This window comes from Zonotrichia leucophrys, chromosome 3, assembly GCF_028769735.1.
Source record: "Zonotrichia leucophrys gambelii isolate GWCS_2022_RI chromosome 3, RI_Zleu_2.0, whole genome shotgun sequence".
NCBI classification, from domain to species: domain Eukaryota; kingdom Metazoa; phylum Chordata; class Aves; order Passeriformes; family Passerellidae; genus Zonotrichia; species Zonotrichia leucophrys.
The window spans coordinates 75378031-75393781 of NC_088172.1; the positions used below are offsets into that span (position 1 = coordinate 75378031).

At 51.0% G+C, this 15751-nt stretch overlaps 1 protein-coding gene across 3 annotated transcripts in view; it reads left to right on the forward strand.

Annotated features, from left to right (window-relative positions):
• Nucleotides 1–15751, forward strand: part of TMEM63B (transmembrane protein 63B) — a 49225-nt gene that overhangs the window by 28902 nt on the left and 4572 nt on the right. For 2 of the 3 annotated variants that reach the window (XM_064708858.1, XM_064708856.1), the window contains exons 2-19: nt 1585–1792; nt 2394–2473; nt 4007–4045; nt 7535–7625; nt 8427–8464; nt 9214–9356; nt 9611–9662; nt 9944–10052; nt 10576–10646; nt 11442–11522; nt 11656–11779; nt 11874–12007; nt 12150–12287; nt 12563–12716; nt 12983–13089; nt 13851–13937; nt 15319–15384; nt 15524–15686. In XM_064708858.1, the coding sequence (XP_064564928.1) occupies nt 1607–1792; nt 2394–2473; nt 4007–4045; nt 7535–7625; nt 8427–8464; nt 9214–9356; nt 9611–9662; nt 9944–10052; nt 10576–10646; nt 11442–11522; nt 11656–11779; nt 11874–12007; nt 12150–12287; nt 12563–12716; nt 12983–13089; nt 13851–13937; nt 15319–15384; nt 15524–15686 (1863 nt within the window). In that variant the 5' untranslated portion in view covers nt 1585–1606. The remainder of the gene's footprint in view (nt 1–1584; nt 1793–2393; nt 2474–4006; nt 4046–7534; nt 7626–8426; nt 8465–9213; nt 9357–9610; nt 9663–9943; nt 10053–10575; nt 10647–11441; nt 11523–11655; nt 11780–11873; nt 12008–12149; nt 12288–12562; nt 12717–12982; nt 13090–13850; nt 13938–15318; nt 15385–15523; nt 15687–15751) is intronic. The other variant, XM_064708859.1, reaches the window with a different exon arrangement.

Consider the following 15751-nt stretch of genomic DNA (forward strand, 5'->3'; position numbering starts at 1 on the left):
TGTGATCTCATGTCTTGGCTTGTTTTTCTCCTGCTTTTCTGCTCCCTTGTTCTGCTCTAGGCAGCCCTGCTCCACCTCTGTACCTGTGAACTACGTCTTAACAGGCTGCTTTGTGGCTTTTCCAATTTGGCTGACCCCCTCTCAATGCCTGTACCCAGCTGGGCTTTTGCTCCTCAGGCTGCCCTTTGTCATGGTGCTTCAGGTGGTTTGCAGCTGTGCACCCCTTGGAGCTGAGCTGGGAGGGTCACTTTGTAGCAGAGCTCTCTAGGTCACCGCGGCAAATCACTTTGTGGTCGTTATCCAGCTAGCGTTGTGCTGCCATGCTGATAAATCTCTGCAGCCAGGCAGGAGCTGGCCAGGATTATACCTGTGAGCTGGAGGTAAGAGCCCTGCATCCCCTCTGCTAATGTCACCAAACAATGCAGAGCTTGAAAGACAGTGGTGCTGGCAGCTGTCTCATCCTTTGGGCATGCCGTGGCTCTTTTGCCTAGCCCTGAGGGATGGCATTTCTGGGGAGAAAAAAAAACCCAGGCATTGCCCAGAAGTGATACTGTGCTGTCCATCCTTTCTGTATGATTCATGGCTGTAGTGAAGGATTTGGGCTGGTTTTTGGATGATGGATTAAGAGGAATGGTTTAGGGATCAAAAGCCTGTATAGATCTTCCTGTTATCACTGTTCCTTTTGCAACTGATGGGATTTTCTCAGCCCTTTTCTGAAAAGTGGTTGTGTTTCTGCTGTCAGCGTGTCCCTCTCAGAGTTATTCAGTTCTCATTTATGCATTGCTACTGCAATCAATCTCTGTGTTTCTTATGGAGCTGCTGTGCACAGAAGGAGGACCTCCCCATGTCCAAGCAGTGATGCTGACCTGCATGCCACTGTGGGTCTTGTAACAGTTTGGGGAAGGCACTGATATAAATAAAATATTTGACCAGCTAAATAGTAGAGTCTAAGCCTCCTTTCTACCCTGTGTGCTTGCATCTAAATGGCCTCCAAGTCAGAGGAAGGAGGAAAAACAAGCAGGGGGTGTGACCAGCCCCTGATGGGTGCCCTGGGAGCTGGAGGCTTGAGGCCCGCAGTGAAGAGAGGGTGATGATTCAGCCTAATAAAGCTAATGGCTTTATGCAGCCAGGCAAAGGAAATTGTGGGAGCATGATGCAGCAACTGTCCTATAGCAGTTTGTTTCCATCATCCAGACGTGACTCCATGCCCCATCCGCTCCACCCTTTCACTTTTTGCTGTACCTAAATGCTTTCCCTGCTGAGGAGGGGGAGCTGAGACACCATGTTCTCAGGAAGAAAAGCAGTCTGTGAGGCAGCTGCACCTAAATGCTGTGAGAGTGGACAAACAAGGGAGGGAGTTCTGGGACTCCATGGTGGGACAATAGCTGCTGAAGCATATGGGTTTTTCTGGCACCACCGAGCTCGGGCTTCTCAAATGATCTTGTCCCTGGACCCTGATCCCAGGAAAATCGAGTAGCACAGAGGAGCCCAAGCTGACAGGCAAGGTTGGCCCCCAGCTCCAACAGGGCTACGTTGCCATCGAACTGGCACATATCTAACTATCTCTTTCTCTCCTTTCCCCAGGGAAGACAATGAAGCTGTAGAGATGCTTCCCTACGTCATCGCCACCCTGGGCTCAGTAGGGGCCCCCTGCAGGACTCCCACATGCAACAACAACAACAGCACTACCAAGGACTACTGCTACAGCGCACGCATCCGCAGCACTGTGCTGCAGGGGCTGCCCTTTGGTGGGGTGCCCACTGTCCTAGCCCTTGACTTTATGTGCTTTCTCGTAAGTCTGCCTGCTGTTGCTTTGACACCTTCTCCCCTAATTAACCGTGAAACGAGGACGGTGATGAGATAATTAGGCTTCAGCGCCCCAAACGCTATCCCTGACTTTGCTGCTGGCTGGCATTCTGGCCCTGATCATGTCTCTCAAACACTGTGGGCTCAGCCACTACTGACTTAACTCCAGTAACACCACACTGAGCCCCATGGAAGGGTGTTGCAGGATGGGGGTGATGTTGGCTGAGTCCTGCACCCAAAACTCCCACTTATATTGCCAAGTCCCTGCAGCTTTATCCACCCAATGGTTTGCATTTTTCTGCTTAGAAGCTGTGGGACCACAAATCACATAGCCATAATTGTGACTTACAGGAACCTCAGGGCCTTTTGATCCTGTGGGGCTACCTTAGCTAGTGTGTGTTGTATCCTGGACCTCTGTCTCCCTCAGCTATCCAGATAAGCTGATTTAACAGTCCTGGGGAACTTGTGCTTCTAACTGAGTACTCTGTCCCTTCCTACCCTCCTTGTTCCTGTGGCTCTGCATGCAGAGCACAAGGACAGAGTTGGACAATGTCTTTTCTCACAGCTTCTCTTTTGGTCTCTTTCAGGTACTGTTGTTTGTCTTTTCAATTTTGCGTAAAGTTGCTTGGGACTACGGACGTCTGGCCCTGGTGACTGATGCTGACAGGTAAGCAAGGGAGAGTGGCAAGGGAATAAGATATGAGTAGTACCCCTCCTTGCTGTGAGGCAGAAGAGATAAATCCCATTTTTTGTGCCTGAGCTGCTGGAGAGGAGAGGCAAATGTTCCAGTTGCATCCCCCGAGCTCCAGGAATAGGAAGAAATCCCCACTTACTGGCTTTTTTGTTACAGCATTGTTCTCCCAACACACGGAGTGGTCCCCACTGGCTCCATATCACTTATGGTCCCTTCAGTGACAGAGAGTTGCAGGGACCCTTACAGAGGAGCAGCAGATGGAGGGAGAGGAACAAGGGATCACAGGAAGGGCGAGGGCTGCTACAGTAAAGGCTTTGTTAACCCTCTGAGGTGTCTTTGTGACTCTGCTGGATGCAATTCTTGTTAAGAGCACTTGACAGTAGTATGCTGCTTTTCCAGGTGTGGTACTGCTGTGCTGATGCCAGCTTTGCTCTCATCCCCAGTGCTGATGAATTGGTCAGGGTGTGGATCCTTCCTGCCCAGTGCATTTGTGAGCTACAGTGTCCATCAGCAAAAGCCAGGGCCCATTGGGGAATAGCAGCTCTACAGCAGAGGGAGCATTCCCTGCACAGCAGTGGAAAGAGTTGGTTTTTTTCCAGCATCAAACCTGGAATTCTTCTAGTTTAAATAGGTGATCCTGGGTAGGGTTAGATAAGCAGCTGGGTCCCTGTGGCTCCTCCGCCCATCATTTCCTGGTCTGGCTGGGGAAATCAACTGTACAGAGGTAGTGGAAGGGAAACAAGGAGAAGGAGTAATCATAGGAGACTTCAGTAGGGAGAGGGCAGCAGGGTTAAGCAGTATGGATCCAGGTGCTGGCAGGGAGCCATGGGAACTGCACAGCTCTGTCCTCTAGTGGGGAGGGAGGGCTGGATTTTCTGAGGCAATGCTTGAGCACCTAGGGTGCAAGGGAGTGCCAGCAGTGGCAGAAGGCAGAAATGCAGAGGGGTGCCAGCTGTTTGGAGAGGAAGCGCTGGTGAGAACAGGGAGAGGGACAGGGTTGCTGTGGATCAGTGAGACTGCAGTTGCAGGAAGGAGCCCATGCTGCTTGGCTCATCCATGGGATAGGATGAGATTTTCAGGAGGGGAATGCATGTGTGTTTGTTGCCTGGGTGGGGAGGAGATCTATGGAAGGGGAGCTCAGATGGCAGCCAGGCAGTCCCTGCAGTCTCTCTCCCTACAGTCCCTACTCCCCATCACCCAGGAGCTCCCTGCAGTCTCCATCGTCTGAAGCCAGGTCACCTTCCCAGTGAAGCCAGCTTCCCATCAGCTGGCAGCAAAGCATTCTGCCCCTGGACCAGGGGTTATTCCAGCTAAGTACAGTTATGCTGTAACTTGAGATGTTGCTGGGCTCTGGAAGGAAGGTCTTCTCCAGCCTGACCATTGGCAGGTTTCTTTTCTTCAGGATGATGGGGAGCCATGTTGGATGCATAGTTCCCTGCAAAAGAGGAGAACTCAGCACCTACTCCCCTGGTTGTAACCTGTCGCTTTCTGTTTCTGTGCCCCCAGGCGCCGACGCTGGGAGACGGAAAGAGAGGAGCGGGAATAGTATGTTGTTTTTTCAGGGTCTCATCTCTTCTCTCTTCCTTGCTCACAACCTCTCTCTCCTTTTTTCTTGCAGCTATCTTGCTTCTGAACTAATCTAAGTGGCTGGGAGTTTGGGCATGAATTTGTGTCTCTCAGTGGATTTGTGCTCTTCTTTCCCTCCCCTTTGTGTCATCCACTACCACAGCTGAATGCACCCTGATTTTCCCCTAGTAGCCCTTAAATGCTCCTTGAGAGCAGCAGTACCAAGGAGCTCTCAGTCCTTGGGCAGAGGGTGCTGTATCACATGCCCTGCTCTATCTGCTTGTGTCCAGATATCCTGCTTTATGTTGGAAGTAAACAAACTTGCTTGTCTGAGCCCATAGTACACTCAGGTCACCCAGGTGCAGGAGAGGCTACTTTGCCTGGTCCTTCTTGTGCCAGGTTGCCACAAGAGCTGTTCCCTCACCATCTGCAAAGGTAGGCAGATGCACAAAGAGGATCTGGCAAGTGTACTGCCTTTCCTTTTTACCCACGAGGCTGCTGGCACCAAGGCAACCTTTGGCCCTTGTCCCTTGCCACCTAAACCCACACCCAGCAAGGAAGCGCCCTTGATTTTCTCTCTTCCCTGCTGGAAGAAACCTTTTGCCTCAGTGCTGCTGGAAGCATCCTTTGTCACCTTGGCCTGGTGGTGCCCATTAAGCCCTGCCATGGACTGTCCTCCCTGTTCTTATCTCTTTCTTTCTGCTTTTGTGCCTGAGAAAAGACCATCGCCTGTGCCTTGCTGACTGGTTGGGTGGTATGTGCTGCAGAGAGGATGATCAGCTGGCAGTGCACAGCCTGCCATGGTCACTCCAGCCACACTGATTTGTGCCTGAGGCCAGGGCAGCAAGCTGCAGCCTCATTTTCCCACTTGCAAAGCAGGGGCCTGCTACTGCCTTAAAGGGGGTACAAGAATCTGCCTGATTTTTGCAGCTGATCCTTGTCCTTGGGAGAAGAGCAGTTGAAGTTGTTAAAACAGAACCTAGTGGTCACTGTGGTACGTGGCACAGAGGGGACCTCTTGCTTGTGCTTGACTGCTTCACTAGTGGTTGGCCCTGCTTCAGGTGTGTCTGGAAACTTTTCACTGCTAACATCTTGTGGGGGGAGTAAGGCAGAGGTAGTAGAGCCATCATGCTCTGAGGACTTTTTAGGGGCTGCTTCATTTATCCTCACATTTATGCTTGTATCTCTCCAGGGGGCCACTTCTTCCTCTTCCTGTTTTTCATTTGACCTTGGTGGAGCCATCTGCTCCATACACACCACACACACCACCCCTAAAGCTACTGCATGAGCTGGGACAGTGTTAGCAGCCAGAAGCCTCCAAAAACCTGCAGAACTCAGTAAGGAAGTCTCATTCTCTCTGTGCTCCTTTAAGGCCAATGGCACATTGCCATCCCAGCTGTTCTGTGCTGGGGAGTGCAGTGACAGGTGATGGGTTAGGAACACGTATGTGTCACCTGGTGCTCCCAGCCCCTGAGTGTACAACACTGTTCTTTGTGGGAGAGGGCATCCTCCTCTGATGTGTTCCCTTTCCCTTAGAACCAGCAAGTGCCCTTGTCCTGTGACTTGTCAGAGCTTGCAGTAGCCATCAACGGTCTCAAGTGGCAACTCAGTCTGCCCTGGGAGGTCATGGCAACCCACTTGCACCTCTGCATATGAGGGAAGTGATCACAGAGCCCTGTGGGGCTTGCACCCGTGCAACCACCTCCAGCTTCACACCCTAGCAAGCCCTTTCCACAGCATGCCTGGCCTGCCCTCTTGGAGCCTGTGATTCCATCAGCCTGAGGCTAGCTGTGCCTCAGATCCTGTATTTCTCCTTTTCTGGCAGGGCCTGCACCAAACCTGCATCATGCAGGATCCAACCTTAGTCTCAATTTGGGGAAATCTTGCTTTCAACCACTTGCACTGTCAGTGCTTTGCTTTAAAATGTCTCCATCCAGGTGCAGCTGCTGTTGGAGCTCCCTATTCAGCTTTCCATCTTTGGCAAGGTTTTGCATCCTCTGTCTTCTAAACACTTCAGGTCATCTTGGTTATTGTCACTGCATCCCTCTGCACGGAGCTGAGGTATCCTGGTTGTCTAAATGCTTATGGTTCATCATGCTGGGCTTTTCCCAGGACAGAAATTTCTCCTCAGCAGAAATTCACCCTTGCTCCCTGTGCCCAGCTGCAAGGCCTCTGTGATTATAAAGAGCTGAAGGTTTGGGAGCTGGATCAAAGCTGTCTCTGTCCCTCCAGCAGAGCAGACTGTGGGGCTGTGCAGTGGTAAGGCTGCACACCACTGTCTAATCTGCGCTGCTGTAGTCCCCTGACCTTCAACTAATCTCCTTTCCCCTGTCTCTGTTACTTCCAGCTATGAACTGGAGACTCAGCAGGTGCTACTCTGCTCTGAGAGAGGCCACATGTCTCATCCACTTTCCTTCCAAATGCTCATGAGGATCTCTACTTGCTCTCCTTCCCATAGTGTCATCCACCTCCTCTCTAGCACTTGTCTCTCAGCAGCTGTTTCTCTGTGTTCTTGCCCATCTTACCCTCCTTGAGCCTGTACTGACTGTAGGGAGGCCATATTTTCATTTGGTTTTTTCCCATTTGTTTCTAGCCTTCAGATCAGTCATGTCTCTTCTTGCACCTCCGAGATCCCAGCCTGCAGTTGTCACCTTGCAAGTGCTATTTAATTTAGATCTCTGGGCCTTCTCTTGCCTCCTTTTCCAGCTGCCCTCTGCCTCTGTTTATAGTGAGAGCTGTTGGATGCTTCTCCTGTGGGTTCTTCATCTAGGTCCCTGCCTCTGGCTGGAGTAAAGCAGTTTTGTAATATTCACCCCTTTTGCTTTTCTGTACTTTAGCATGGAGACATTCGATTCTAGCTGTCTGTCCTGCTCAAGGGATTTCCAGGCTGGAGGCTCAGCTGAGGCTGGGAAGCAGGTTGCACTGAGCCTGGCTCCAGGTAGCTGAATTTTTCCTCCTGCACTGAAGCACTAAGGGTGAGGAGTCTGGTGTAGCAGGATGCAGCCCACCAGACTCCTTCCTTCCACTTCCTGAAGATGAGTGAGGTCCTCCAGGACAGGGGCTGCTCCCAGTGCCTCTCCAGCTATGCCAGAGCCAGAAGCGCTGTGGCAGCCTCCAGTTCTCACTTCCTTTCTGCTCTCTAAACCCTGTGCTAAACAGACCTCACCTCTTCCTCTGTGGCAGCCTCTGCCAGCCTCTCCTTGCAGGGACTGCCACATAGTATTGGGTGCCTTTCAGAAGGTGCCTAACAAGTAGCATCCATGGGCTAAGCCCATGGGCTTTGCCTGGCTCAGCATGCCATCTGAGGAGGGTTCTCTTTACTGCTACCTCTGATCTTACCTCTCTCCATCTCGCCGGGTGCAAACTGACCTGAATTAACCTCTTGTCTCCTGGGTGCTCGTGGTTCCTGGCCAGGCTGCCTCTTCGCATCTCCTAACTTTCTCCCTCACCTCCCACTTGTCATTTTAGCGTAGCCTCCGCCCTGCATTCTGACAACCATGACCGCTACGAGCGCCTCACCTCCGTCTCCAGCTCTGTGGACTTCGACCAGAGGGACAACGTGAGTAGCCACAAGAGTCAAATGCTTTGCCTTTGGGAGGCCAGGCACCCACAGCTTGGCTCAACCAAGGGCTCTTCAGGAGAAACACTTCTGCCTGTTCCTGGGCCTTAAGTCCCACATCTTGTAGTGTGTTTTGTGAGTGTGGTATAGAGCTCAAGAAAGTATGCAGCTCTTAAACACGTGCTTCAATAAATAGGCTCTAGATCACTGTGGCTTAACAGACATCTGTCTGGCCTATAATCTCAGCATTACAAGCAATACTTACTTGCCAGCTCTTCCTCACGCTGGCATCTTTCTCTACTGGGTTTTTCCTTGCTCAAGGGGAGGATAATGGGTGTGATGGAGGGGGGGGTGAAGCTCCCCCAGGTGTCCTTTGAGGAGCACTGCCTTGGCCCAGCCTACCTTCCCAGTCCTTACAGAGTTTCTCTTGTCCAGCATGATGGCTGAAGTACCTGTATGCTAAATTTTCTGGGTGTGCCATGGCTTTGGAGAGCTTCCATATTAGCCAGAAGCCCATGGGTTGCCTTGAAGGTAGGGCTGCCAGTTGGTAGGGGAGAGCCACACAGCAGAGTCCAACCCGTGTTGTGCTTCATGGAGTAGCACTGGAGTAGTAGTGTCACCTCCTTCACCTTGGCCCTTCTGTGGCTCTGCACATCTGGGTGCTTGTAGTCTGCCCCCCACCCCAAGCCAAGTATGTGGAGGTGCAAGGACACCAGCCTGGTCCCTGGAACCTTTGAAGGAGGGAGCTGGGATAAAGGAACACAGGGTGTAGTGAAACTGTCCTGTTTTCTTTTTGCACAGGGTTTCTGCTCCTGGCTGACAGCCATCTTCAGGATAAAGTGAGTGCCCCAGGACCTATGTGGGGGACCCACATGGGGAAGGAGGGGCAGTGCAGGGTTGTTGGGACACCCAGTGCAGTACAGCTTCATGAAATCACTGCCCTTGCTGCAGCCCACTCTCTGAAGAGCACAAGTGAAATTTGTCCTCTGGAGAGGACAAGCAAAGACAGGACTATGTGAGGAGTCCTAAAGCCAAAATAAGGTCACAAAGTGAGTCTGTGACAGAGGACATAACCCAGTCCCATGGCTGCCCTACCTCAGTCCCATCTCAGAAACTGTCCCCGCTCTGCAAAGATATTCATCACCCTGGCACTCTTGCTAGAGGCTCTGCTCTCTCGGGGATGGCTATGAGGAGAATGCAGGGAGGCACCCTCAGCTTGATGAAGCACAGAAGTAGTCTCCCAAGCACTTCTGTTCAGAATGCTGTGGGACAGTGTCAGCATTTGTATCTTATCAGGGAAGCCCAGGCCCCCCTGGAGGGTATAAGGTGTCCAGTTGCCTCTCCTGGGGGACAGAAAGCAGGGCCATGGAGGGCAGGGCTGGGTAATCATTGCACAGGCAGGTTTCTGCCCAGGCTGCTTCAAGGCTGAGTGCTGGGTTCCCAAATCCAGAGTCTGGCTACAGCTCTGTAGGGCAGAACAAGGGGTGCTGTGTATGTTCAGATCAGGAGGGCAGCTGCAGCCCTGTAATTTTCCCCAGCACTTGAGGAAATGTAGAAGATTGCCTGACAGCTGTTCTCTCCTTGGCAGGGACGATGAGATCCGGGACAAATGCGGGGTGGATGCAGTGCACTACCTGTCCTTCCAGAGGCACATCATTGGGCTGCTGGTGGTCGTGGGCGTGCTTTCCGTGGGCATCGTCTTACCGGTCAACTTCTCAGGGGACCTGCTAGGTGAGAACAAAGAGCTTTTGGCCGGGCTGGGGCATCTGCTCTCAACACCATGCTCCAGACCATTGGGTAGCAGTGGAGGGCAGGACAGGACTAACTGCTGTCTCACTTTGACTGTAGTGCATCCACAGGATCATACTGTGTAACTTGGGTTTTTAGGAATTCTGCAGGTGATACTCTTGCTGTAGCTCACTCTAGTGATGCTCTGTCCCACTCAGTATAACTGAACACATTTGTGTCTGCCTCTTTCTCTCTAGAAAACAATGCCTACAGTTTTGGGAGGACAACTATCGCTAACCTGAAGTCTGGGTACGTTTGGGCAGGGCTGGGATGGGTAATTGAGGCCCTCAAGGGGTGTAAATGTTCACTTGCTGCAGAGCCTAATCTTCTTTAAGGTTGTATTTCTGCCCTTGCTGTGAGGCTACTGTCCCTGCTCCAATTTCCAGGCTGAGCTCCTGGAATTTGGTTGTAGGGCATCTGTGTGCTTTGCTGAATACACTCAAGCCCCCAGTACCTTCAGGGCCTGATCAGCCAGAGACAGACTTGTAGTGACAACCTTGCATTGACCTTTGTGGTCTCCCTTGTGACAGGAATAACCTGCTGTGGCTGCACACCACCTTTGCTTTCCTGTACCTGCTGCTGACTGTGTACAGCATGCGCCGGCACACTTCCAAGATGCGCTACAAAGAGGATGACTTGGTGAGCAGGATCTGGCCACTCTCCCAGATACGTTTTCCCATGCCCTGTGGTCAAGTCAGGTAGCCTTGGAGACAATGCTGAGCACCTCAATTTCCACAGCAATTTTAGTGTTGTCATGTTTTGGCTGTTTTTATTCTGCCTGGCCAAAGGCAGATCACCTCCAGAGCAGCAGCTATGACTGCCTGTGGGGAAACTGGAGAGGCCTGCACTGGGTAAACATGTGGAAGGACCCCATTCTTCCTTAGGGGTCGTTCCAGCTTCTACCTTCTTCATTTCTGAAGGGTAGCTGTATTTGTGTTCAGGCACCTGCTGTGTAAGTCCCTAGCCTGTCAATCTGCAGTGCATCTGAGTGCAGAATGACTACAACCAGCAGAAGCACAGGAGAAGGGGAGCCCTGGTAGCTAGAATTGATGGTGCCACCCTTTTTCATCACTGACGCAGGTCTTGGGAGGGGGCCTTGCTGCAATGTGGTCTTTTACACCATCCACACCTACCTGTCCTCTCCTTTCTCTCTTCTTTCCAGGTTAAGCGAACTCTATTCATCAATGGGATCTCAAAATATGCTGAGCCAGAGAAGATCAAGAAGCATTTTGAGTAAGTCTCACTGTGTCCCTAAAGACTGTTCTGTAATTGGGATGTTTTTATTAGGGTAGTACTAGTGTTATCTGGAATGGCAATAATACATTGAGAGCAGAGAGCTAAGCAAAATCAGTGAATACCTTTATTTTGGGTCACTCACTGTTATTTTTCTGCTTCTTACTGGAATTTTAAGTATCCTTTGTTTTGTGCCTTGAGAAAGGCTCAGCCATCTCTTGGCAGAGCCATAGGGGGTCATTGTGGTAAGCAATGGACAGGGCATGTCTTGAGTTGTGGTTAAGTTCACAGATGAGACAGAGGCAGGAGGTGCTGAAGCAGTGACTGTGGGATGTTGTGCTGCTGCCCTGATCACAGTCCTTGTAGAAAGTATGTCTGTTTAACAATAAAATTTAATTCCTCTTCTGTCAGAACCTCACTGTCAGGACCATGTTTAGAAGCACCATGGTGGAAAAGAAATGCTTTGTACCTTTTGGGAACCCTTCTGCCTCTTTCTGACCACAAGCCTGTGAAGGCCGAGAGGGGAGGGTGGGGTCAGAGAGACTCCTAGCTGCTACAGGGCAGAAGTCCAGAAAGGCTTCTTGTTCCAAAGCCTTAGGGATGTAGCATTTGCCCTGTGTTTTAAGTCAGCTGTAAGGGACAGTGTGCAGGCTCCCCTGCAAACTCGTGGTATGCATCACTGTGCTCAGCCCAGGACACTCTTCTCAGGGCCAGAGAGAAGTCCTGACCACTTGGAGTTTGCTTGAGGGGTACCTTTGGTGCCAGCTGTGATGAACTGATGCTTCTCACCCACAGGGAAGCCTATGCCAATTGCACTGTCCTGGAGGCCCGTCCCTGCTATGATGTTGCCCGGCTGATGTTCCTTGATGCAGAGAGGTAACCTCTATTTTTGGAGAAAAGGCAGAGTGGGCTTATGTTCCTGATACCCCCTCAAGTCTGGTGCCACAGAGCTTTTATGAGTCACCCTCTTTCTTTCCTTTCTTTTTTCTCTTCCACTCTCGTGTTTCAGGAAGAAAGCTGAGCGTGGACGAATCTACTTCACCAACCTGCAGAGCAAGGACAACACCCCATCCATGATCAACCCCAAGCCCTGTGGCCACCTGTGCTGCTGTGCCATCAGGGGCTGTGAGGAGGTAGGGCAGTGCTAGAGGTGTTGGGTGGAAGTTTGGTGTCCTGTAGCTTGGGTCCCCACATCATCTCTCCTCTGACCTCTGTCCTCCTGCTCAGGTGGAGGCTATCGAGTATTATACCAAGCTGGAGGAGAAGCTCAAAGATGACTACAAGCGGGAGAAGGAGAAGGTTAATGAAAAGCCTCTGGGGATGGCCTTTGTCACCTTCCACAATGAGACCATCACAGCCATGTGAGTGCAGATGGTCCTGCCCTCCCCGAGAAGGTGACTTGTCCCAGCCTTTGTTTTAAATCGGAACAGCAGCACTAAGGCATCCCCTCAGCTTGTGCCTGCCAGCCTTTTGTGTCAGCCTGTCCCTCTTTCTCTTGTCTAGAATCCTCAAAGATTTCAATGCTTGTAAGTGCCAGGGCTGTGCGTGCCGTGGGGAGCCCAGAGCCTCCTCCTGCAGTGAGTCCCTCCATGTGTCCAGCTGGACTGTCAGTTATGCTCCTGACCCACAGAACATCTACTGGTGAGCACCTCTGTAGGGTTCAGTGGCCCTTCCAGTGGGAAAGGGGTGCACCCTCCCTTTCTCCCTCTCCGTCTGCTCCTCCAGGAGCTGAGTGAGTTGTTCTTGCTGAAACCCAGCCTGGCTGAGCTAGAGGTCTGATCTCACTGGGAGGGAGAAAGCCTTGGGCTGGCACCCCAAGTGCTGTTCGCCAGGCTGGGCTGTGGCGTGCATGCAAAGCCTCACACCTGGTATTCTGCCCTGTGCAGCCATCCTGATGTCCTCTTTCTCCCTCCCAGGGAACACCTCTCCATCCGGGGCTTTATATGGTGGATCCGCTGCTTTGTGATTAATGTGGTCCTCTTCATCCTTCTCTTCTTTCTCACCACTCCTGCTATCATCATCACCACTATGGACAAGTTCAATGTAACCAAGCCCGTGGAGTACCTCAATGTAAGGACTTTGGAGACAGGTGCAGGGTGGGTAACACAGGAACCACCCCAAGGCACAACATCCCCTGCAAAGCTGGGGATAGGGAGAAAGATTGTCATTGTTCCTGGGTCCTGTCAGCCTGACATGAGGGAGGTGCTGAGCCTGGAGAGGATGCAGTGGCAGTCACAGTGCTGGGGCCTTGGCATCAGCAGAGGCAACTGTACCTTTGCCTGGCACAAGAGCTGGTTCACCATGTAACATGTGATTTCTTCTCTGCTTTGTTGCAGAACCCAATCATCACCCAGTTTTTCCCCACCCTGCTGCTGTGGTGCTTCTCTGCTCTTCTGCCCACCATTGTATACTACTCTGCCTTCTTCGAAGCACACTGGACCAGGTAAGGACAGCCAGCACCTATTCTTACCTTCTTAGTGTGCTGATTGGCTGCTAGACGCTTCTGACTACATTAGCTACAGGCTGGATCTTTTGCTTGAACTTCTGTCTTCCACTCCAGCATGGTGTTATGTTGCACCTCTTGGGCACCTGGGGACTGCTGTGGACAGTTGTCTTGCCAGTCTTTAGCTGCTGTTGTGCAGCATGGTTGTCTGAGCAGAGCTTGACAGGTGTACAAGAAGAAGAAAGCTAGGAGGAGTTGGGGCTGGTCACTATGAGAAACGCAAGTAGCAAGGGAAGTCTTGGCTCAGGTGAGCCAGGCAGGGGTGGTGTGCCTGTACCATGTGTAAGATGTAGCAATTCCAAGGGAAAATCATTTTAGCTGCTCTGCTTCTGGCCACAGAGAAGGCACTTGAAGTGCAGAGCACTAGAAGCCTGCTGCCTGTGAGGAACGTTCCCTGCAGGACCCTCAATGTAACCTTTGTTTCCGGGTCTATGTTGCAGGGACTGGTGGGGAGGGTGTCACCAGCTCTTGGGATTACAGGTCAGGGAAGATGATTGCAGAGCCTGTGAGACAAGGGGAAAGGAATGGAGACCTGATAATGGATTTCAAATATGCTGGAGGAAAAGGGGATGTGTACCAGGAAGGGACAGGGTGGGATATAGATTAGACATTGGGAAGTGCTTACTGATGGAAAGCCATTGGAAGCACAGTTTCCAATGGTGACTGGTGGGATGAAAGGTTAACAGCTTCTCTGTCCTCAGGTCTGGAGAGAATAGGACAACCATGCACAAGTGCTACACCTTCCTCATCTTCATGGTCTTGCTGCTGCCATCTCTGGGCCTGAGCAGGTAGGAGTTGTGGGAAGGCAAGTACAAAGTTATGGAGCACAGGGAGGGTTGAGGTGCACGCCTGATTGTTCTTTTCTTTTTACAACATCCTTTCCTCACTGCACTGGTGCTCTGGCCACCATCCCATTGGGACACTGGTACTTAATGTTTGTTGAGGGAGAGCAGGCCAGGCCATACATGACTGGGTCTCTAGGACTTTACTGACTCAATCTGCAGATTGACATGTGCCATGATGTTACAAATAATGCGGCAAAATTTGGCATGGTAGATGAATATGTGTGAAAAGTCTGCTTGACATCTGCTGGTGAAGGATGCATTCTCCACCTCTGTCCTCAGTGTGCAGTCCAAATTTTGCACAAAACTAGTGAATTCCTCCTTTAAGCCAGAACTTGAATAGGTTATGCTGCTTGGCTGGGTGGGACAGTTTGGTACAGAAGTGCTCATCTCTTTGGGTGTATGCCTTAAATCTTCCTGCACTTCAAAAATTGCTCTGTAGGAGCACCTGCCAGCCATTGTGGTGGGCTCTAGCGCTGAACAGGGGCCAAGTAGGAGAACAGTGTGAGGAAGAAAAAACTGGGGAGTGGATGGGGGGCAGGGAACTCTAACTGTGCTTCTTCATTCTTTACACATTGTGGGGTCAGGGATCTTTAAGATCCCACCTAAATTCCATATTTGAGATACACCCCCTCAGTGGTGATGTCAGACAAATCCTGAAAATAAGACAAACCATCTGATACTGGCAGAAGAATAGTCCTTCATCCCCCTGGGTGACTACATGTTTGCAACACAGATTAATAAAGCCTTCTTGCATGTCAACTTGCATCTTGGGCAGGTGAATGCTCTCAGAATGTTTGCATTTTGACCACAAAAGAGACCACGCTTCCTTCTGAGGAGTCAATCCCTCTGCTGTTGCCTGTTGAGCTCTGCACTCCACCAGTGTCAGAAGATTGGATAGTTTTATATTAAAAAACAAAATTGAGAAAAATGGGATTTGTTTCTTCTAAGGGATTTTTTTAGATCTCTTGTCGGAGGGTACCTTGTATGTAACCAATTTCTTCTGTAGAGTCAGTCATCTGTTCCTTACATGGATGTTGTCCCCAAACAAAGGAGAGAGGAAAAATATTTCTAGGATTAGAGTAAAGGGATGAAAACATACATGAATAGGAAGCTTTAAATCTCTTTTTGAGTATTGCATTGTTTTGTTTAGTTTTATTTTTTTCTAATGTCCAGTTTACATAATTGCTGGTGACACACTCCACAGCGAACAACACAGTCTATGGTCAGAGCTTTGGATCTTCTAGAGCAGCTTCTACATATGTGCATTTCTGTCTGTTGCTGCTTCTGATGGTTCATCTTTTCTTCTTGCCCTCTTCCCCCACAGCTTGGATGTATTTTTCCGCTGGTTGTTCGACAAAAAATTCCTTGCTGAAGCTGCCGTACGATTTGAGTAAGTGACATTGAGCAGAAAGGCTTGGTTTACAATGGGAGGAGATTCTTGTTGGCATCCAGAGGTTAGGGGGACTCCCAGCTGCTGCCCTGCAAGGAGGGAGCACTCCTTGCAGCCTGCTCTTGCTGCATCTCCCCAGGTGTGTGTTCCTGCCAGACAATGGGGCTTTCTTTGTCAACTACGTTATCGCCTCCGCCTTCATCGGGAACGCCATGGACCTGCTGCGCATCCCTGGTTTGCTCATGTACATGATCCGACTCTGCCTGGCCCGCTCGGCGGCCGAGCGGAGGAACGTCAAACGCGTATGTAGCGGGGCTGAGGGATGGGGTGTGCGCGCACCCAGGGAGGGGAGTGCTGCAGTGGGGCC